At 40.1% G+C, this 23,906-nt stretch overlaps 3 protein-coding genes across 3 annotated transcripts; 1 reads left to right on the top strand and 2 right to left on the bottom strand.

The window, feature by feature from the left end:
- Positions 1-3,345: 3,345 nt before the first annotated feature.
- Positions 3,346-5,727, bottom strand: LOC127781524 (CRS2-associated factor 1, mitochondrial). Its single transcript, XM_052308487.1, has 5 exons — positions 5,115-5,727; positions 4,885-5,012; positions 4,498-4,723; positions 4,294-4,421; positions 3,346-4,206 (listed from the first exon to the last, which is right to left on the bottom strand). Exons 1-5 carry the CDS (start codon positions 5,665-5,667, stop codon positions 3,943-3,945), a joined length of 1,299 nt encoding a protein of 432 aa, XP_052164447.1. The 5' UTR covers positions 5,668-5,727; the 3' UTR covers positions 3,346-3,942.
- Positions 5,728-6,486: 759 nt separating this feature from the next.
- LOC127781972 (LRR receptor kinase BAK1) lies at positions 6,487-12,771 on the bottom strand. The gene is made up of 11 exons (XM_052309045.1): positions 12,432-12,771; positions 10,617-10,749; positions 10,472-10,543; positions 9,992-10,135; positions 9,200-9,271; positions 8,995-9,066; positions 8,799-8,911; positions 8,525-8,656; positions 8,106-8,447; positions 7,628-8,022; positions 6,487-7,357 (listed from the first exon to the last, which is right to left on the bottom strand). The coding sequence occupies exons 1-11, from the start codon at positions 12,514-12,516 to the stop codon at positions 7,043-7,045; spliced, it is 1,875 nt and encodes a 624-aa protein (XP_052165005.1). The 5' UTR covers positions 12,517-12,771; the 3' UTR covers positions 6,487-7,042.
- Positions 12,772-22,080: 9,309 nt separating this feature from the next.
- LOC127782618 (nuclear transcription factor Y subunit B-11) lies at positions 22,081-23,361 on the top strand. Its single transcript, XM_052309889.1, has one exon. The coding sequence runs from the start codon at positions 22,248-22,250 to the stop codon at positions 23,103-23,105; it is 858 nt and encodes a 285-aa protein (XP_052165849.1). The 5' UTR covers positions 22,081-22,247; the 3' UTR covers positions 23,106-23,361.
- Positions 23,362-23,906: the final 545 nt, after the last annotated feature.

Here is a 23,906-nt window from a genome sequence, read left to right as displayed (position 1 = left end):
TGTTTAAGCGAAGCATCTAAAGAGCCGGTGAGAAAAATATAATTGAGCATATGTGTAGCGTGATATTACTTGGCTCCAACGAGGCCTTCTACTACCTATGCTCTATCAACATTCCCTATATAACGAGGAAGAGCAACACATTCTGCCATACTCACCAATCTTCTCATAGATGCTTAGTTTCTCAATTACGCTCGCTTCCTAAGCCACCTGCTTCTCGTCTTTGAGCCCACAGATCACTGGCACAACTGGTGTCTTGCCACCCTACGATTGGTCTGGTGCCTCCTCTTGCAATTCCTCTAATCGTGAGTAACCTCTTGTTTATCCTACTCATGCAAGACCATGTCCCGAGATAGAACCTTAATTATGGGGGGCTCATTAGAGAAAACGAGGATATAGCTCCTCACACAAGCTTCCCGATGCAACCTTGGTGCTTGCAGTGGACATACACATTTAGAACCAGTGTTACTAAACTCTCGTGATCTAGGTATTCAAATAAATCCAACTTTTAGACAACTATCGGTAAGGTATTAAGTCCTGATGCCACAATACTAATCACATTGTGCATGCAACTGTGAGGGACGTTGTCTCTAGATACCATTTATAGGCTACACACCTACATAATGGATCATTTCCGCTTTCAAACTGATAGATGGAGGCAATTCAAACCGGTGCTAATTAAATGTTTAGAAAATGGTATAACACCGTAATATGTGAATAATTATATTCCTTCCATTCATCACCATTCTATACTAAATATCCCTCATTTTAGAAACTACTGAAAAGTGAAACTACTGAAAAGTACAGTGAAGTGGACATTACAACTGGCATTCAACAAGTGCTCTACCCTTCAAGTGCCATATTTTAATCCGGCTTAAGGAAGGATATGTGGTCGCTTGTGTGTGATTAAATAAAAGGATTGCAATGGATTGTGTATATACAATTTTAATGATAACAACAAACACTATAAATGTAAAAGATATTGAATTAGCATTGCATAAATGTAACTAAGATGTATTGGCAAAAAAAAATTGACTAATATTGTGATAGCATAAAAATGTACATAGCACAGGGTGTTAATTTTTATTTTGCAAAGTGTCAATGACATTTTTGCCTGATATTGTGCTTATCTCATTTTTCTGCCAATACAATGTTAATTCCATTTCTTGTACACATATAGCATTAATCAATATGCATTATCATCAAAATTAAACTAAAAGAATATAACACATTGAGATTCTTTTATTTATTACATGCAAACGACCACATGTCCTTCCTTCGGCTGGATAAGCATATGTGGCATGCAACTCTAAGCCAAGCTCACGAGCCTGAGCTTTTTGTCCACCTAGTCACAGCAGGCCAATGAAATTTGTAAATTCCATTTTAAATTGATGGTTTTCACTCCATATTTGTGAAGTGATCCATGGATAGTGGTGACACCAATGGTTTCTCATCGTGGCTTAGCTCTTTTTTTTTTTTTGACCAGGTCGTGGCTTAGCTCTTGATACTTCTAAGTGATTTTAGTGGTTTCATCGTAGCATGTTAGAGGTTTATCCCACTACTAAGTGATCTTATTTTTATTTCTTGGGTATATCGTTGATATAGAAGACAGGATGTACAATATGTTCCTTTATAAAAGAAACACAAGTAGTTGCAATCCCTTGACAACTTGATGGCGGTAAGTGAGAAACAACAACACGAGTTAAGCCATGGCTCCCTTGAATAAAGAATAAGACGAGTTGCTATTTTTTTAAAGTTGTACATATGTGTTGAAGATGATAGTAGGTTAGAGTGGCACGAATTATGTTGTGCTTCTTGTGAATATAGAAATAAGACGAGTTGTTTGTTATTTTAGTTATCCCTACATATTTAAAGTGGTAATAGGAAAGAGCAGCATGGGTTGGAGCGGTTCCCATGAATAAATAAAGCATGGTTGTTTATTATTCTACAGTGGTCCTTACATGTTTAAATGAAGGTCCCAGCCACTACCAAAAAAAAAAAGGCTTGAGCATATAGGTGGCGTTGATATTTCTTTTGGCTCCAATAAGACCTTCTACTTGTGCTCTATTAGCATCCATTCCCTATATAAGGGGAAGGGTAATAAATTATGTGCATAGCCAACCAGCCCACCCAACTTCTCCTAGCTACTCAAGTATTCTTATGCCTGTTGCCTCTGTGCCCGTTTCTCATCTTCGAGCCTATGGATTCACCAAGACAACTACCGTCTTACCATCCCATCACTGGTACAGTGCCTCCCCTTGCGTCTCCCTGAGCCAAGGGAACATGTTGTGAGAGAATACAATGATGTGTCTATACATATGAACTTGCCAAGACAACTATGGTGGTGCATGCATCTCCGTAAAATATAATAGAGAGGGAGATGTACTTGCGATGGATTGATAAAGTAGGTGAATGACGAATAGCAATTCCCAATTCTTCATTCATTTGGTCAATACCTCATATACTTCTAAAATTTTACCATGCCTTTATTAAACCACTAATTTTCTTAGTGACACGTAAGTACATAGACCTGGCATGTCTTACATTTATTATGTTAGTGGTATGTATGATGCTTTTGAATAAAAGGTTCAACCACTAGAGCAACAAAGGGTACATTCAAGTGTATGCATGATGTGGAATCATTTAACACCGGTTGGGTTTCTAGTTATGTTAATAACCTTCTTTTCATAAGGACAGGGAACCATTGGCAATTTTTATTAGCAAGAAGATGTATATCTTCTTCTCTATCCATCTAGGAATAAAGGCAAGGTTGCTTCTTGCTGGTTGAAGACTTGAAGATGGATAGACAAGAAGATTTCAGCCCTATCGGCTGGCCTAATAAGTCAAAGAAAAAGCTAAATTTTGAATTTTCAAGCTTAATTTTAAGATTGATTTTGACATATTTTCAACGTAGTTTCTTTTTCAACATTGGCTTTTAAGTCACAAAGAACACATTTATAAAAGTTTTACCCACAAATTTATTTTTATTTTCTAATAAGCCGTTTTGGGTTATTAGGAAATAAGCCAAACGATGGGGACCTTTGTGTTTTCCCATGCTTGGAACTCTTCTCCCCAAGACAAAGGACAGCTGATAGAACAAAATAAAAATATAAGAAATGTGATCTCTACACACTCATTTTTATGAGAAAATTACTAGCACAATAATAAGAGAATGGTAAATTTAATGTAAATATGGCATTCGCCTGCTTTCTCAATCCCACGCAAGTGCCTCCCTTCTTTAAAATGGGAAATTAGATACTTACCACTTAATAGGGTGTGACCAAGAATTTCCCGTGTTGATAGAAGTTAATTTACTTAATATATTGCCACTTTGGTTAATTAATTTCGCCACATTTCACCTTCTCCAAGCTACGTCACCTTTTCTATTTCCCCAATTGCCCCACATTGGCCTGGCCAACTAGCAGTGATGAAAGAACCATTCTCATAAGTGAAGCATGGCACTTCAGTTTATTAACTGCAATGCTACGATTTTAAAAAAAAAATGCTACATAACTAAATTGACATTCAGACAGTAGAAAATAAACAAAAATCAAGAGAATATCTATTGCCAGGAAATGCTGGATAGCACTGTTGTTCAATAGGCTTTACAAGATGTTCTTATAAAATGTCATATGAGAATTGTATATATTTTTGTTCAGAGCTCAATCGTGGCATCTTCTTGGTGTTAAGCCAAACAAGACCAATATCTCACTCTTCCAATAACCAACTGACTAGAGTCTCAAGCAAAACTGTTTCATGTGAATCTTCAATCCAAACCAACTAATGTCAGAAACTCAGAATATCGAGATGAACGAAGTTATTTAGCCATGGGTGAATAAAAACACGCTTGATCGTAGTCTCACATGAAATGTTCGCATGCCAACTTCTGAATATCTAGTGACAGTTTGCGAACTACATGCTGCGGATTCTGAATATCCGATTGATCTAATCAGAGTCTACCTCAGAAATAGCTGATTTGTCATCTGGCATTTCATCAGAGCTACTCAACTGAGAGCACTCATCAGAAGCCCAGTCGCTTGATGCTTGTTCCTGATCACCGTTCTCGCTCTCAGCTCCTGCACTCTCTTCTTCGAGAACTGAAACAGATGTCTTCTGTGTATTATCCTGTATGGTTCCATTATAATCCTTTCCCCTCCAAACAATAATCTGCTCTTTGTCAAAAGAGACAATTATGCAAGGAACAAGGTCCTACAGCAAAACAGAAGGGAAGAAAATGCTCTGTTACGGATCGTCAAGGAAAATACACGCATTAATATATGCACATAATAAACTCACCCTGAGCTTGACTCCAATTTTCCGATAATCACTTTTTGGCAATCCTTTAGAATCTATCCGGACCAACTCATCAGTCAAAAAGGCATCCCGAACCATTGGAACAAGACTAGCGTAATACCCATTCTTGGCTGTGAAATAGCGCAGTTGTTAAGTCCTCTCTTCAACCCTACATATATGTAAGCGAAAAAGCGGTACAGCGTTTACCTAGCTTCGTCAAAACAGGAACATATAGGCCTTTCTTCCTCATTTCCTTTGTCTCCTCAACTGTCAGTCCTTCTATTGTTGTTTTAATTATCCTCGGGTATACAGGTTCAGCTGGCTTCCACAGCATTAACGGAATAACAGGTCTTTTCTTCGGATTATAATGCCGTCCCCTGTACAATATCAACTGACCACCATGCCTGTGGATGATAAGGCCACCAGTTTTATCCTGAAAGAAGTGGGCACTACTCATCATGCTTTCTAATGGACAGAAATGTAACAATAAGCTAAAATCAAACAAAAGCTACTAAAATGGCGTCAGTGTATTCACATTAGTACATGCAGGCAAAGATGATTCTTATTTATTAGACCCAACAGAGATGAAGCTACCTCAAGCTGATGGCACACATTCTGCATATCAACCGTCGGCACGCCGAGGCATTTCACCCTGACCGCCTCGTCGTTCTTCCAGTGATTATGTATGTCATTTAGCATGTTGTGAGTGAGCCCATCTCTCCCTACAAAAATCACCACCCAATCGAATCATAATCATCATCACCACATCTTGAAATGGAGTAAAATTTACCAACTAAAAACAAGTACTCTTCATTTTTTTTTACCGAGATTGATCTGCTTCTTGGTGCGGCTCTTCTGGCACTTGCTAACCAAGAAGGCGCGCTCGGCGGGGGTGAGCGGCTCGCCGAGCACGCGCTCCCGCTCGCGGCGGCGCGCCTCCTCGAGCTCCCTCTCGGCGGCGGGGGCCGGGTCGTCGGCGTGGGCGTCGCGGAGCGTGGTGTCGACGGCGGGGGCGCAGAGGCCCGTCCATGGGCGGTCGAGGCGGCCGGGGCCAAACGGGGAGTACTTGGGCTCGCGGAGCCCGATGGGCTTGTTCCCCGGGGAGCTCTCGGTGTAGCTGAACCGGAAGTCGAAGGGGAGGTCGGAGCGCGCGGCGGGGCGGCCGCCGCGGTCCAGCGAGGAGGGTGGCCGGTAGGGGGGCTTCTTGGGGCGCCGCTTCTTGGCGCCGCCGTCGTCGGAGGCGGAGCCGGCGGCGGAGTGCGGGGTGAGGGAGGCGGGTGGCACGAAGCCATAGCGGTCGAGGAGGCCAGAGAGGCGGCGGACGGAGGGGCGGCGCGGCGGGCGGGCGCGGCGGAGGAGGCCGGCGAGGAGGAGCATGGGGGTGGATGGTGAAAGGGAGAAAAACCCTTTGCTTTCTCCTACCTCTGGCTCGTGGGTTTTTGGGTTTTTGTTGGGCTTTTTTGAATTTTGTAAGTCAAATGTTTCTCAATTCTTTGATCCATGAGAGGATTTGTTGTCATTTTGAAACTAAAGCCATATTTTGGAACGTGAGAATTCGGCAGCCTGAGAACTACATTATCTTATATACTACGTCCATCCTAAAAATATAGCATCCCAAAAATATAGCAACTTTTAGCTATGAATCTAGACATACCGTTGTTCATATTCAGTCAAAAATGCTTATATTTTAGGACTGAGGGAGTATTATTTTAATTGATGAAAAACCAGCACGTTTGAGACATACTCCCTTCGTCTCAAAATAAACAAATCAACCCAGTACAATAAACAACTATCTAGATTTACTGTATTAAACTTATGTTGATTTATTTTAAGATGGAGGGAGTAAGAATTTGACATGAACTGAACATCCACTGCGGATTTCATGGTAGATATCCAACCGTGAACAAGTATGTTTATGAGCAGGACGTTATATGTTGAGAAGCTATGTAACATATGCACCATACAAAATATACGAACAAGACGAACCATTTGGTGTTCTCAAAAAAAAAAAAAGACGAGCCATTTGGAGTTCCTGCACCCATGGCCGGAGCAAGTGAAGAAATAGGAAAATAGTTGAATTCAAACGGATTTATAAGTGCTTAATGGATGAACATATCTGAATGCTACATAGCTAGCCTAGAAGTCATCTTTCGTGATGGACACGGCGAAGGAAACAAGATTGCACAATCGACCCAATAAAAAGAAATAAGCAATTTCTACCAAAGATTTCATCTGTATGCAGAAGGTACATTTGATTCAGAACTGGGTATCATTTACAGTAAACACATCATAATCAAATGTCCAAATAGAGTATACCAGTGAGGCCAACTGCATCATCTGAAAGTTCTGAACCTTTCCCAGAGGAGGCCAAAGTAATAATACCATGGTTTTTCCTTACATTTGGTACAAAATAGTTAGATGTCACCAGTCAGTACAATTTTCACAGGTCCAGCAAACAGCCGCAGCAACCTCACTCCTAGCTGCTACCTTGTGAGCTTTAACATACTGGGATCTTGTTGCAACTTGCAAGCTTCAGGACAATAGTTCCTTGGGCTCCTGCTGTTTTCGGGTCACCGATATCCAAGGCGGCACATCAAGGAGCAAATCAAGCAATATACATCAAAACATAGTTGTAGCTGGCTACATTGGGCCAATTGGTTGGTATGAACAAATGGCGATTCGACTAGGATGGCTGATAAAAATCACTCTTCCGACGGACAAGAATTAGCAGCAAACTACCAGTGCGCTGTCATCACCTCGGCCCTGATAGCTCAACCGCATGAAGGTTGTCCGTCGAGTCGACAATCCACTCTGAGTTCCGATGAGGGCCAAGCTCTACCTCCTGCCGTACTACTTCTATCTTCTGCCACTCCTCCCATCTCTCGGCAAGGCCATCACCTTCAAGCATCCTCACAACCTCCGCCATCTTGGGGCGTTCTGTGGGGGAGCCTTGTGTGCAAAGAAGAGCAACCTGGATTAGTGATTCTACCTCAACATCAATGTAGTTGCTCTGTAAATCTGGATCAACCAACATCTCCAGCCTTTTCTCCTTGAGTAATCCTTTTACCTGCACAAAGCACAGCACATGAATATTGGCTTACCATATAACAGTGTATTTCTCAGACGATGATGTTCAATCCTATGCTTAGCTTAGCTAATGCCATAATGATTAAAAAAAGGACTACTTTTAAGACCTTACTGTAACTACTATTTTTTATATGATACGATTTTGGACATACATAAAAGTAATTTTATCTAACTCCCAACACAACATCAAGCCACAAAAGGGCATGAATATGGACTGCAATTCGAATTGAAGATTGTGCTAGTCAATTACCCAGTCCAGTAGCATGACATCATCATCATTGGCTAGACGAGCAAGGTCAAAGGCACGTTGTCCTGTTATAAGCTCCAAAAGCATAATCCCATAACCAAATACATCAGTTTTCTCAGATGATTTTCCTGTTGAAAGATATTCTGGTGCAATATGCCCAATTGTACCACGAACTGCAGTTGTTACATGGGTATCCTTGTAATCCATTAGTTTGGCCAAACCAAAGTCCCCTACTACAGCTTCAAAGTCTTCATCTAATAAAATATTTGCAGCTTTGACATCACGATGGATAATCTTTGGGTCACAATGATCATGTAAATAGGACAGCCCCCTGGCGGAACCCAACGCAATCCTTCTTCTTGTTCGCCAATCAAGTGGAGGTTCCGATGGTGGCCGTTCTATAATATAAAACCCAAATCAACCCTCCAATTATCTGAAAGATACAGGGATGTCAGATTGGAAAAAAAAAAAGGCAACATACCTCTAAGACGTGACGCAACGCTTCCATTAGCCATGTATGGATACACAAGCAACCTTTCTGTGGGTGTCATACAGAACCCTCGTAAACGCAGCAGATTTCTATGTACAGCCATGCTAATCATCTCAACTTCTGTTTGAAACTGTAGTTCCCCACCAGGTGTTCTCTCCTCCTTTAGTCTCTTAACAGCTACTAAAGAACCATCTGCTAATCTTCCTTTATAGACCTTGCCAAACCCACCTCTTCCGAGAATGTTTTTATTGCTGAAGGTATCTGTTGCAACTTGTAGTTCTCGTAGTGAAAATCTTTTAAGCTGGCCAAGATGGACCTCTGGATCCTCCTCAGCTGTAACAAATAATGAATCTCAATCAAAGTTGGCTCAATATTATTCTCCAAGTTCGCTTGTTCTATTGGACGCTTACCAGGCACATCAAAGAAATGCTCTTGGGGTTTCCTGCGCCGATACCATGCAAAACCAATAGCAGGAATAGCAAATAGCAAGGCTGCTCCAGCAGCCACTCCACCAGCAATTGCTCCAGTACTAGATGAACTCCCTATAGAACATGAGGTTATTATTGTCAGAACAACAACAATATGTTCCATAGTCCATACCAGCATAAGTACCACGCGTCAGTGCAACAAAAAAAAAGTCATAGTGTTGGCTGTTGCACAGCTGTGAATATGAACAGATCTCACCTGGTGACTGCACAGGAGTTGGAGGGTTATATGGAGGAGGTGGGGAAAAGGGGGGAGCACCAGGGCAAGGTTTTGTGGTCCCAGGACCACACAAGGAAGGGTTGTTGGCAAAACTGCAAAAGACAGGCAAGTGTAAATAGCAGCAGTGTATTGGAAAAGAGCAGTGAACTGCAATCATTATTAAATCTAGTTTTACCTGATAGGGGTGAATAATGAAAAGGAACCAGTTGATGGAACTTCTCCAGACAAATTGTTGTTTGAAAGATCTCTTTAATTAAATAGAAAACATTGACCATGGGTTATTTACTAATTAAACCACAGAACAAAAAACAAAGACTACACTGAAAAGAAAGGATTAAACAAGTGTATAATAAGGGGGGGGGGGGGGGGGAATAACTTACAGAACTTGTAGGGCAGTGATAGCAGTTAGTGATTTAGGAATTGAACCTGAAAGGCTGTTATTGTTAAGACGCCTATCCTCGCAGAAATACAAAATAAGTCACCAAATTAGTAACATTGACAGAAAATGACAGAGAATAAATATAATGCAGAGACTCTAGAAAACTACTTCGAAAATCAAGAGGCATAGGAGATGCCCTAAAACATCAGAAAAGGAGTGAGAAAGTAGCAAAAGCTATCCATCATCTCATAAACAGCAGTCTGGAAATATAATTGCAATGTACTAATGCACAACCAAGTTGAATGAAAAGGTCAGACCAGGAAAACAAATCGAACCAAATCATTTTGTTGTAGTACACATGGCAATGTTTTCCCACTTATAAGTGCATGTTGGTAAAACAATGGCATTACCATGTTAAGTGCTGTTATCCAAAATATGTAAGCATTGCGTGTCCAACTGTCCATTGATATCAGGTTAAATGGTCGACAAAACCAATTTAGCTATATGGTTGGCTACATCAGCATGATTCTCAACGATAGGCTTTATATTGCCATGAACCGATACTACCACAGATTCATTTCATCTCTATCCAATATTCCAATGCACTATGCTAAGAGAATATGTGTTCTGAAAATTCAAGATCCTTAGGTTGAGAGCTCAAAAATACTCACCAGCTAAAACATATGTATTTAAGTATAGTTTCCAAGTCCTAAAAATATGAGATGGCTGACCATGTATATCTCTACTAAACGTAAATATGTAGAAGCGGTTAGCTAGTAAAGTAGAAGCATACAGGAATCGTAGCTTCAATAGGTTTCCAAGTGAATCTGGTATTGGACCAGTGAAGTTGTTCAAGTACAAATCCAAACTGACCAAGTTTGTGAGGTTTCCAAGTTCACTAGGTATCGTTCCGCTTATGTTATTACTGTAGAGCTCCCTGCATCATAAAGAAGAAAACAATGAACATTAATACTCTACAATACTCAGTGATTGGCTTGAGTTGATCTGAGCACAACACACTAGCTAGGAATATTTCTCCACGTGACTGTAGATATTCTGATGATATAGGTGAGACATTCATCACATACTCACATAAGAAAGGTAATATGCATTTATTTACAAAATGGAACATTTATTATATGAATTCGTATATCACATTACAAGGTATTAACCTAAATTCAAAGATCAGAACAATGATAAAACATTGCACCATATGCAGCAGGAATGGCATTTAATGATGTGCACAACACTTAACAACAGGAAGAGAACTTACAGGTATTGCAAGTTTTTTAGTTGCCCAAGTTGTGGGACCAAAGTGCCTGATAGTGCAGCATTCCCAAGATCACTGAAAAATGGAGATAATTTCAATAAAAATGTATGAGGCGTGTATTGCATAGTAGACAAAAGGTAGCACGTACACTCTGATAACACTGTTGTCGTTATTGCAAGTAACATGAAACCAAGTGCACGGATTGACCAGAGTTGGGTCCCAACTTTGTAGAACATTATTAGGATCGACTAAATTAGTCCTCAAGCTATGCAATGCATCACCTGCCAATAATAGAATCATGTATCAACAACAGGTGAATAAAATTTAACCAAACAATAATTGTTGTGTAGATTGAAAATAGTATTTGTCCAAAGGAAAACACTCCAAATCATCATGCAGAAAAGGAGCGAAACCAAAAGGTCAACTAGCATGCATGATTCATGTGGTGTTTGTATTGCATCTGGCACAATTCTATCTGACTTGTATGTCAAAAAAAATTCCATTTCATCAGCCATAGCTAGTATGATTTGTTTTTAAAAAAAGTTAAATTGTTACTCTAGTATATGACAAAGGGGCAAATAAGTACATGAAAGATAACTCTTAGACGCTAGACTTAAAACCAGTGAGCCAAACTCAAAATATCATCAATTATGAGAACATCTCAATTATGAGAATGTAAGTCGTGAATAAGCTTTTAAATTTTCTTATGAATCACTCCAAAGTAAGTACCTAAGTAAGAGATCAGCATCAAAGGGTCGAACTAAAATGAAAATTACAACACCAACTTGGCCTCTTTATATCCTACTACTACCAAAGTTTCCAAATACAAGCAATCACCATCAGGCTTCAGGTGCTTGAAGCTTCAAGATCACACATCAACTACCAATTGTCCTGGAAAATACAATTTGACCCACAGCTCACAGGCCCCCACTACAATTTGCCGAATCCCCAACTAGAACTACACACATACAACCAATCCCACCCCCAAAATTAGCAGTCTAGCGTCGTCAAACGCGCATCAACGTCCTAATCAATCCCAGGCAGGCCTAAGCAACTGGGATCTCAAGACTAAACAAGCCATGCTCGAGAAAATCCGCAATCGAAACGATCCATCCCATTTCGTACCATGATTAGACACAAAGTCCGGCTTGAAAAATCACCTAGCCACCAACCCGCACGCGCGCGCGAAAAGGTAACCCGATTATGTCACGAACTTAGGCACCGACAGCTCGAATCTAACAATGGCCCGAAATAGCAAAACCACGTCATTAGACGTCCTAATCAAGACCTAAGAACCACGGGAAAGAATCGATTAACACAGCTCTAGCAGATTAGTCCATGAACAACTAGCAAGCAACGTGTAGCAACGCGATTTAATGCAACAGTAGCTCTCTCAAGCGCACGCAGAAACCCGATAGAAAGGGGAAATCTCCGAAACGTGCAGCATCGGCGCAGCACATTTCAAATCTTCATTCAATAGAACACATGATCCAAATGCATGGAAAATTAAATTAAATTAAATCAAACGCGATGGCAACTTTTTTCCGACAAGGGTTTCACATTTTGAAAGCGCAAATTTAGCACCCGACTTTGCGCAGATTTTTGAAGCAATTCACAGGCTAGGGGAATTCGGAGTGAATTTGGAACGCAGAGAAGTCCAAATTCGTCCGGAGAAAAATTCGAGAAAATGCTCCGATTCTTCCGCGAGGGAGAGTAAAAAAGGTAGGATCCGTACAAAGCGGCCACGCATCAAACCAAAATCAAGCGACGTCTCGTAGCAACTTACACACACAGCAAAAACCAGCAGCCGCGGCAACTTGTACTAACTGCTCAAACCAAGCCAAGCAAGCAGCCACCCCCCAAGCTCCCGACACCAATCCACTCCAACCCAGCAAGAACACACCCCAGATCGACCAAAACCCAAGCAAAAGCTCAACTCAAACGCAAACCTCCCCCCACCCACCTTCCATGTTGGCGAGCACCCGCGCCGCTGGCACGAGCAGCCGCAGCAGCAGCACCGCCCACACCGCCCACCGCGGCGCCGCCATTGCCGCGATCCGCCTCCCCACGCCCTAGATCTCACACATCACGCATTTCCCCGCCTCCACACCAAATCAGCACCACCCTCTTCCTCCTCCTCCTCCTCCTCCTCCGCCACCGCCGCCGATCCGGCGAAGATTCTCCCGCCGCCGCTTTACCTCCTCTCTCTTCGAATCGATCCCCTTCTCTCGCTTTTCGACGACTTTTTTTTTCTTTTTCTTTTTTTTCTTCTTTTTTTTGGGGGGGGGTTGAGTTGAGTCGAGTCAGTTCGTCGCCTCGCTTTATACCGTCGATGAGGTAGGAGACACGGGTGGGGTTAGGATTAGAACGGGATAGCGAGAGTGATTAGATTTTTTTAATCAATTAATTAATGCGGATTAAGAGAGTGAGGGGTTTGTTAATTATTGGGGTTTAATTAAAATGGTGGATTAGAGGGAGTCAGAGGTGATTAGCGAAGGGGATTAGTGGAGATGAGTGGGGGCGGGGCGGGACGGGAACGGAGTCAACGGAACGGGATCGGTGGAGGAGGTGGGATCCCGTGTGGTCGGATGAACAGCAGCCACAGGAGGGATGTGGCCTGTGTGGGCGTGTGGCCTTCTACTGTCTCTAGTCGCTCTTCTAACAAGATTACTTTTATAACCTTAACTATTAATAACTTTTAAAATATTTAGTTTAAAGTCACTAGAACAATATATAGACTTGTCTTACAAAGTATTTCCTCCATCTATTTTTGATAGTTATATTTCCAAATCTGAAAAATTTATTTTTGATAGGCATATTTCAATCCAACAACCTATTATCTTAATGACTTTCTCGGATTTAATACGTGACTCTCCATTCTTCCACACATGATTGGCTACATGGGTATTAAGAAATGTAAATATTAATGAATCGCTTGTTTACGAGGAATGACTAGTAGCATGTTTAAATGGACGATGAATTACTTATCCTTGGTCTGTGTGCCAATATGAAATATGACTATCAAAAAGTAGATGAAGGGAGTACTACAGTTAAAGTATAACTATATTACAATAAAAAAATACAGTCAAAGATATATTACAACAGAAAAATATAGTCAAAGATATATTTTGAAAACCATGTCATTATCCAAAATGATAAGAATTATGGAACCGAAGGGAGTATATGTTAAAAAGCATAGTTATTTTCCTTCCTTTCTCCCTCTAATCCAACATATAAAAAATCACTAAAAAAGTGTAGTAAAAAAAGAACTAACCAGTGAAGAGAAATTTTAAATCACGTCCGGGCTTGTGACTAAACGTGTGAACGGCGAGAAACGATGAATATGTAATCATGTTTTATCTAATTCCATTGATGATCATCGTACGGTTGGATCTGTTTTTAAGAGTACTATTTTATAAACTTGAGATTTTCTACAATTGGTTAATTTTTATAGTGCATATAGTAGATGTGATAAATTAGATATATGTGAGTAGGATATCAATTTTTATAATGAAACATGGACCAAATTTATCTGATGTATACCTTTTTGGAAATATCTAAATTTTCTTCCCTTTTAATTGAAAAAATATGGAACAATGTTTTATGAAAATTTCATAAATCCTCTTAAAAAAGACAATACTAGCTAATATTCTCTCGTCCCAAAATGTAAGCATTCATGAAAATTTTCACATGAAATAAAAACTAGGTGAAAATAATTGAAAGAATATATGTTATAATTAGTTAGGGAGATAAAGTACGTGAAGAAATTAAATGAAGAGTTGTTATGATTGGTTGAAATAAAGTAAGTAGGTAGAGAAATAGCTTTATATTAAAATAACTTAAGCGGTAAAAATAGCTTTAATTTAAGACAAAGAGTATATATTTTTGGCCGATAGTACAATATTAAAGGTGTATGTACAAGCAGCACTTTGATTTTACTGTGAGCTTAACCCATCGTTTTCATTTGGTTTGCATGTGGCATGGTGAGTGTGACAAGGATGCATGCATGCATGTTGAGACAAAGCTGTGATGCGATAAAGAAGTGATGTTAACAAACGCAGCTGCAATTAAATAAAATGAAGAAGCTTATGGAGTGGCCAGGCCTCATAAGCTGTGGTTGTAGTAAGTGTTGCCATGAAGAGTTTATTAGGTGCTAACATGTGATGTCCTTCATCCTCAATGGATCTGGTGATGTCCTTCATCTACAATGGAATGGATTCTTATGTATTTCCTCCGTCTCATATTAAGGTTGCGTTCTATCAGGGGAGATAGGGGTGATTGTCTCGTTTTCCGCACGCACGCTTTTCAAACTACTAAATGGTGTGTTTTTTGCAAAATTTTTCTATAGGAAAGTTGCTTTAAAAAATCATATTAATCCATTTCTAAAATTTAAAATAGTTAAGACTCAATTAATCATACGCTAATGGCTCACCTCGTTTTGCGTATCTTCCCAATCTTCTCTATCTCCTCCTCCTCAAACACAGCCTAAGTTTACTTTTAGCTTCGTCCATTTATCCCAAAAAAATATTTACTTTTAGAGTAATCATTATATCAGAGTTTATGAAAGTAGGGAACAATTATATTAGGAATAGATAAAGTGATGAATAATTATATTAGAATTTGACAAAGTGGAGGTATTCTAATCTTTTTGTTTTGTATTGATATGTGTGTAGTGGATGAAAAATGAGCTTATTTTGAGAAGGAGGCAGTATGTTGCTAATATGCAAAAGAACAAATAGTGATTTAACTAGAACAACTATTATAGAAGCTATTGTATTTAACATTTTCACAGTATCTTGTTTTCATATAGTCCCAATTCCACTTATAGTATAATAAATCGCTAGAAAAAGTACTATATTAATTGAAAATAAGAATAGATGATAAATATATAGTCCTTTTACTATAAAGTATGTAAAGAATACATGGCCAATGATTTAACAGATATTCAAGTTAATTAAAATGTAGTTTTGATTACGTGTCTTTTCTTCGGATTATAATGCCTTTCCCTGCACAATATCAACTGACCACCATGCTCGTGGATGATATTTCTTTTTAAATGAAACCGTGCTCACAATCGAATCAACTTTAAAAAATAAAAATAAGACAATTAACACATGAAAAAAAATACTACATCGGCTCGTTTGGTTGGAGGGAGTTTTTAGGAGGGATTAGGAGTTTAGAGGGATGAGACTATTAAGTGTTTTGTTTGGTTGGAAGAGATGGGAATTTTGGTGGGATGAGGATGGAGAATTGAGGAAGGAACTCCCTCCTTTTCAATACCTGGGTAGGGGCAGATAATTGGGAAGGAATTTCTCCTTTATTTTGTCTAAGCAAATCTGAGCCATCCATTTTATTTAATGACCTAATCTCCAACTAAACTCCCTGTCAATTTCCATCACCCAAACCAAATAAGATATTGTGATTAAAAATCAAATTCCCATCTTAATCTCATTATAAATTTCCTTGTATAAACTCCCATAATCCTCTTCCTTCGAGTTACCAAACAAGCCGCATAAGTATCACCACAAAGGTTACATAAATTTTCCACAAATCAACAGTCATTTAAATTTTCACCCCGCCTGAAACAAAAAGCGAAGTCCAAGCAGCTAGACGCAGCATATCCGGTCAACAGTGTCCCCTCCCCCCAATTCCGTTCCGTCCCGTTCGTGGGCCCCACGTCCTGGTTACGTGGGTCCCACCTCCTCCTGGTTCTACCTGCATTGAAGAAGCAAACGGAACGGCTTCTGCGCTCGTGCGATCGCGATTTATTATTACGGGACCATCATCAGTGGATCATCATCAATTCATCATCGCCATCATTACGGCGTCCGCGCAAACGGACGGCCCGGATGGATGGGCTGCCTGCCGAACGTGCGGCTGCGATCTCACGCCCGGCCCGGCCCGGCTCGGCCCACCTGTGGGGTCAGTTTGCTCGTGAGTTCATCTTAAATTGGGTGTTTTGGGGCATTTCATATTTGGTGTTTTGCCATTATGGTCTCTGCTTATTTGAGCGGCTGCATGGTTTGAAATTCTATACTAGTATAGTCTCATTTTTTTTGAATTAAATATAGGGACTATATTTTGGCCCCATTTTGGAGAGCTGGAATTGATGGATCGTTGGATAATCCGATTTTTGTGATGGCTATTTGAGTGTATATAAACAAATGAAAGAAATAGTACGAAATTGAAAAGGCTACTTTACAAAAGTATTCCAACAAAAGAAATCTACTCCATCCGTCCCTAAATATAAGAGATTTTGAACGGATGTGACACTTTCTAGTACTAGGAATCTAGACGGGGAGTTGTCTAGATTCATAGTACTACCTCCGTCCCAAAATAAGTGCAACCGTGGAAATCCGTGTCCAACGTTTGACCGTCCGTCTTATTTAAAAAAATTATAATTTTTTTTAAAAAAATAGTCACACATAAAGTACTATTCATGTTTTATCATCTAATAACAATAAATATAGTAATCATAAAATTTTTTCAAATAAGACGAACGATCAAACGTTGAAGATGAATAGTGCAAAACTGTACTTATTTTAGGATGGAGAGAGTACTAGTAAGTGTCTCATCCATGAGGGAGTATATAGGAGATCTTTACATGAAACATACTGTTTAGGGGATTAAGAAGCATGCAAAAGAAATGTATTTTAAGCTATTTGTCTTAAAATTCATGTTTGTCATTTGGTCGCGTATCTTTAGTTTAGAAGGGGCGACTCTAAAGATACGCTACTAAATTGGTTCTCTGGATTTTTCACTTTGATATTATTCGTCCAATATGTGATAGGTACATAATAGTATACAACACTACAAAGATGAAAAATCAGATGAAATGCACGTTTCCTTTTTGGAAAAGATAATTTTTAGGTAGGCGTTGGACAAGATTCGAAAATGTCCACTGAAATGGCTTCTCTTTTTGTTCCATGCTTTATCGATCAGGATATCCAACTTATTGGTACTTTCAGGATACCCAATTTATTGGAATGGTACAGATCTTACACGATATTTTAGACATGTACGATCTACATGTATATATCTAGCCTCACACACAGTATGTACGTTGGCTGTATACATCCTGATAGGTGCAAAGATTGGATATGATTTTATTCTTTAATAAAATATTTAGTTTTTTTAAAAAAATATATAGCATGCATTTTCGTCAGCCTTATAGGCCCATTCCGAATTATATGATAGCTATAGATTATTCTAATTTTGTAATGACTTTTTCGAGGGCAACAATAAATGGATTAAATATTAAAAAGTTGAAAATGGATTTTAAAAAGTATTCTAAGAAATTTATATATTTGTTTTTATAAAAAGTACATCTTTTAGGAGTATAAAAGGCTAGCTGCTAGTAGCTGAAAAAAAACAAGAATTAGCGGACAATCAACTCCCTGGAGAAAATTGGACGTTTCATCTTCAATGGATCAATTTCAGTCGCTAAATATGCAAGTATCATTTCATAAAAACGATTAACCGATAAATAGTTTATCCGGAAAGATAATTCTACTAATTAGTTAAGAGAAAAGTCTGCGTGTAATTTGTAGCTCAACGAGGAGAGGTTAACGTTAGTGATGGACTGATGGTAACGTCAAATCTAGCTGAAGAAAGAGATGGCATACAACAGGATGATGAGGTTATAGTCCATTAGATCCTTGATGTTGATTATCACTGTCAAGTGTGTCAACTAGGCAGTATTAGCTTTACTTTTGTCAAATTGAATAGCATTTATATATTATGCCGTGTGGTGGCCTGCGACGTTGAAATGTTCTTCCCTATCTTTTCTTTATGCATATTAATTTATATATATCTATCTTGTGGTACTCCATCCATCCCAAAATATAATCATTTTTAGATTTCGGCACAATCTTCGAGATACTACTTTCACCAATAATAAGTATAAAAATAAGATGCTTTAAATAAAAAGAGTTGTATATTATGATAGTTTGTTTAATAATAAATCTAGTAACATCAATAGTTACATTATTGATTTGTTTCTATTAATAGTCCAAATTAAAAATAGTTAACTTGACACTATGGTAAAATTGCTTATATTTTGGGACGGAAGGAGTAGTAGATTAATTAGTATTGCACAAAACCAGTCAAAGAAATGCGATGAACTTGATATGATTTTTTTTTTGAAGAAAAGGCAAGCTGCCAATTTTCATTGAATATAGAAGGAGTAAAACTGTACAAAGGCGAAAACGAGCTCAAGACCTTTGGTCCGAGCTAACTAAAAGAAAGCCAATTATGAAGATTTTTCGCGCCCGCTAAGGCCCAAATTTTGGCCTCTTCCTTGATTTTAGCCAGAAGGGAGGTGGTCGATAACTCTTTTTACTGAAAGGCTCTGCGGTTTCTCTCAGTCCAGATCTCCCATGCGACCAGCAGGATCAGTGTGCGAAGAGCCTTCTTGGGTGCCTCCTGGATGTTTGAGGTAGCCTCCCACCATTCTAACACCATGGAGGTTTGCTGCCACCGATATGGTTTCAACCCCTCACACGCCGTCCATTCCGCAATTGCCTCCCAGATTCTCTTTGTGTATCTACAACCCGTGAGGAGGTGTAGGGCAGTTTCTTGAGATCGACGACATAAGTGACATATGGAACCGTTTGGCCATCCTCTGGTTGCTAGTTTGTCGGAGGTCCATACTCTGTTTTGGATGATTAGCCATGCGAAGGTTTTGCATTTTCGTGGCGCCCAGGTCTTCCAAATTAGGTTATTAAAGTTGGTGGCTGAGGTGCCGAGGAGTTGCGCATTGTAGGCCGATTTTTTTTTATTTCCTAGTAGCTTCTCTGTTTGAATTTTGACTGGCAATAATCAAATAAAAATCATTTGAACTGGTTACACAAATATTATATTGTTACACTACCTTAATTTAAGAATACTTTTGTCATGTTTGGTTCTCCTAGTATATTTTACTGTTCACTTACACTGAGGAACTGTTAAAGTTGCAACTCGGAGAAGATGAAAAGGTCAAAAGCTTAAAAATGAAGAAACATGGTACTCCCTATCACTATTGTATTGTGTATAGTTGGCTCTGATCATAATCTAACTATTTTTATATTTTACTAGCTTAGTACTAGTATTCAGTAATCTTGTTTTAGTTTAAGTACATGTTGCTTTAGAAGGTTCTGGCCACGTGTTGGACAAAAAGCTTGAAAGCTGAGGGGGGAAAAGTGCAAGTGGTAAGGAAAGGTAGGAACACACTTTGACAAAAGCTCTTCCACTTTCACTTGGCTCCTTTTGTGTTTTTTGGGCTGCTTTTGGGCTTTGGCCTGTTAAACACCTAGTTTTATCATGTCTTCTCAGCCTCATTTCCTGATCTTTCCCTTTTCCACTTGGGGAAAATGAAGAAGAGGAACACTCAAAGGCTTTTTTGGAGGCCCAAACCGAATCTATTTTCGTCGTTAATTTGGTTGGGATATTAGTCAAGTTTGAGTCGTTGATAAACATTTTCGATGAAATTATCCTGAGTTTCTCAAAACTCCTAGAGGAATCCTCATGTTCCAAATAATTTTAGATAATCCGGGTTTGGTTACATCTCTCGCCTTTGCATCGTCGTGCTCCCAATATCCCCTTTATTTATTTTTGCAATGTATTTCTCTTGAAACGGGTTTAAAAAATGAGTTGTTTTCAATCGGCTGGACACAAAGTGTGCAGTTTAACAAAAAAAAGAACAATAATAAATTAATGGTTTGCAAAGTAATGGAACGTTGGAAATGACCCACGGTTCCATTGAAAAATTCACTAAGCTTTTTGAAATATTCCAGCAAATTCTCTAATTAAAAGAAGTCATACTTTGATCTTGACCGAATGTTTAGCCGATCCAACGGTGCGCGTATGCCTGCAGTACTGTAGCTCGTCTTTTGTCAGTGAATATGTTTGTCAAGCACCGGTGAAAATTTTAGTAACAGCTATATATGTGCAGATTGGATTAATTTTTTTTAGGAAAGCTTGAATATTTTTTTTGAGGCTTCTTATGTTTCACTAAACTTATAGAATTTCAAAAATGAGTACTTGCACGCATCCTTGATGCAGAGGTCGGATGTTATTTAATCATGTAGAATATTTGCCCGAGCACAACAGAGGAAATGAATCCAGTTGAGAAAGAGCAATAATTTTAAACACTAAACAACAGGTAATTACGGCAGTGGCTTCCTCTGGAATCTGACAAATGGCACAATCTCAGTTGTTTATATGAAGCTCCGGCTGCTAACTACTAAAACTAATCACCCGTTTACCATTCAAACCTCCCAAAGCATATAATTGATTTCCTAATCCAGAAGCCTGCAGCTGATGAAGTAGTGGAAATTAAAACCTAGTAATTTCAACCTTAAGCTTCTGAGGTTATGTTAATTAATCCGCGTACTCTACCCAAGTTGTTATCACATATATTCTTCTATTATTGTGCGATGTGATGGCGCGAATAATCCATAGAACTTTGAAGCCAAAAAAAGAGTGGAAAAGGGATAAGAGAAGCATCTCACACAAGGCCCCTTTGCCCTTTGTCCTGCCTTTTCCTTTTATGAAAATGCACAAGATACCATATTCCATCACAAGTGAAGTGAGAGCAGAGATATTTTTCTTTTTCATGTCACAATTTTCACAATGTAATATATGCACTCGCAGATGCCATCTTTAGCAATGAGCTTACAATATGCATTATCTTTTTTATTATCAAGCAAAACTATATGAGATGTAAGTGTGTGACCCCCTTTTTTTGGGTAGAAAGATTGCAGTGCATCAATGCCACTAATGTGATGCCTTGCCATTGGCCTAGGAACCCCAAGAAATCAAAAATCTTTGTAGATAGCAATTTTTTTCTTGAGGTGACATGGCTAGCTAGTGGTGGTCATCCAGGCTGTGGACTGTGCCATGATATCCTTTGGAATATTTTCTGGTTTCCCCTGTCTTGATCTTTTTGGAACTCTGGTCTCATGTTCTTCAACATGATATTCGAGCCCGTCGGCAATGGCAACTAGCCCCCCCCCCTCTCTCTCTCTCATCGACCTCCATCTCCCCACCTCCATTTCATCTCTAGCTATACACCATACTTTCATGCACAATTATACATATCTCAATTCTCATAAAATAAATCAATCCCTTGCCTAGACTCCAATAACAAAAGAAAATGCAATACTCCCTTCGGTCATTAGTATATGTTAGTATAAATTAAATAATTAAACACCTTAAACAATATTTTTTCGTCGTAGTTTGATCATCACCTAAGATTTTTTAGTCTTTTCAAAATGATCATCAGCTAACAAGCATATCTTTATTTATTTTTACAAGAAGTAAATGAGCATCATTGAATGCGCTGCACACATGTAATGCAAACAACCAAGTTAATTTTTATTGGTGCAACGGCGCGCACTATTTAAAACGTGACGCAATGCAGCGATAGAGCACCTTGATAGATAAGAATTAATTTCAGCATGATGTAGATTTTGTTATCCTTAATCTCTACTCACTTTGCATAGGTGACAAATTAAACCGCTGAACTATTACTACATGGTTTACATGAAAGGTGATCGGGTAGGGACGAGAATGTCGCGACACACATAATATATATAGTAGCGTCCTTATGTTTGCTTTGTGTCCGCATCGATACCGTCTTCCCACTCGCATCTCCTCACCTCCTTTCCTTCTTTAAAAGGAGAGCATCACCACTCCATCCTCAACTCCCATAACCTCCCCCTTCTCTCTCTCTCTAACTACACACACTCTCTCTCTAGCTAGCTAGCTTGCTAGCTATAGCTAGTGTTGTTAGCTTCACATGAAGAGTAGGAAGAGCTATGGGCACTTGCTGAGCCCGGTGGGCAGCCCGCCGTCGGACAACGAGTCCGGCGCGGCGGCGGCGGCGGCTGCAGCGGGCGGCGGCGGCTGCGGGAGCAGCGCCGGGTATGTCGTCTACGGCGGCGGCGGCGGTGGGGACTCGCCGGCGAAGGAGCAGGACAGGTTCCTGCCGATCGCGAACGTGAGCCGCATCATGAAGCGGTCGCTGCCGGCGAACGCCAAGATCTCCAAGGAGGCGAAGGAGACGGTGCAGGAGTGCGTGTCGGAGTTCATCAGCTTCGTTACCGGCGAGGCCTCCGACAAGTGCCAGCGCGAGAAGCGGAAGACCATCAACGGCGACGACCTCCTCTGGGCCATGACCACGCTGGGGTTCGAGGCCTACGTCGGCCCGCTCAAGTCCTACCTCAACCGCTACCGCGAGGCCGAGGGCGAGAAGGCCGCCGTGCTCGGCGGCGCCGGCGGCGCCGCCGCGGCGCGCCACGGCGAGGGCGGTTGCTGCGGCGGCGGCGGCGGCGCCGATGGCGTCGTCATCGACGGGCATTCCCCGCTCGCCGGCGGCCTATCACACTCACACCATGGTCATCAGCAGCAGGACGGCGGCGGCGACGTCGGGCTCATGATGGGCGGCGGCGCCGCCGGCGTCGGGTACAACGCCGGGGCCGGGTCGACGACGACGGCGTTCTACGCGCCGGCGGCGACGGCGGCGTCAGGGAACAAGGCGTACTGCGGCGGCGACGGGTCGAGGGTGATGGAGTTCGGGGGCATCGGCGGCGAGGAGGAGAGCGGAGGCGGCGGCGAGAGGGGGTTCGCCGGCCACCTCCATGGCGTGCAATGGTGAAGACTAAAGAGGAATACTAATTAGCTAGCTAGGCACACGCGTAGTTTTATTATTACTTAATTACCGCGTTAATTAATTGTTGATGCTGATGCTGTTTAAAATTGATTCTCCTTTTGCATGAAATGTTTGATGGTATGGTTTAAAATTGAAGAAAAATAGTCCTTGAAATTTCTGTAGGAGTTCGGTTGTGATCCAAATCCAATCAGACATGTGTAGTTTGGCCCATGGCGGCTCACGCTCATCTGGGCTTGGCACATTGGGGAAAACATATATTTAAACATATACTTTTTAAAGTGTGAATCAAATAATCTATTTCAATAGTATGATAAATAAGCTATAAAAAGAACATGTGGCTAACAACATTCGCACGGTAATTTTTCGTTTCAAATATACGGAAGACTTCTAGTCACCTGTTGTTATTTTAGGGGAAATTTAACTATTTTCCACTATTAAGTTTCTTAATTATCCAAATGTCCTTTCTAGATTTCTTATTTTTTTATTACTCTTATGAGGTGGTTTCTGAACTATTTTCCTTTTTTCTCACGTGGCATGCCAATATGGCAATATAAGGTGAAAATGGTATGGGACCGATAATTGCAATTTTGATTCGAAGTTTCAGACCCCTAGCAAGTCATTATATCGACATAAATTTTCGGGTTTTCTTAAATTTTTATTGAATTTGATCATAATTTATTCAAATTTAGTCAAATTTGTTAAAATTTTAAATATTTTCGGTCCAAAAGTGCTGAAAATCAAAGAAGTTTGTAAATTTCTGTCCTACCGAAATTTTCACTAAAATCG

The sequence above is a fragment of the Oryza glaberrima genome, chromosome 8, assembly GCF_000147395.1.
Source record: "Oryza glaberrima chromosome 8, OglaRS2, whole genome shotgun sequence".
Taxonomy (NCBI): Eukaryota; Viridiplantae; Streptophyta; class Magnoliopsida; order Poales; family Poaceae; genus Oryza; species Oryza glaberrima.
The sequence above is the reverse complement of the archived record's forward strand: the minus strand, read 5'-3'. Positions and strand labels throughout refer to the sequence as shown.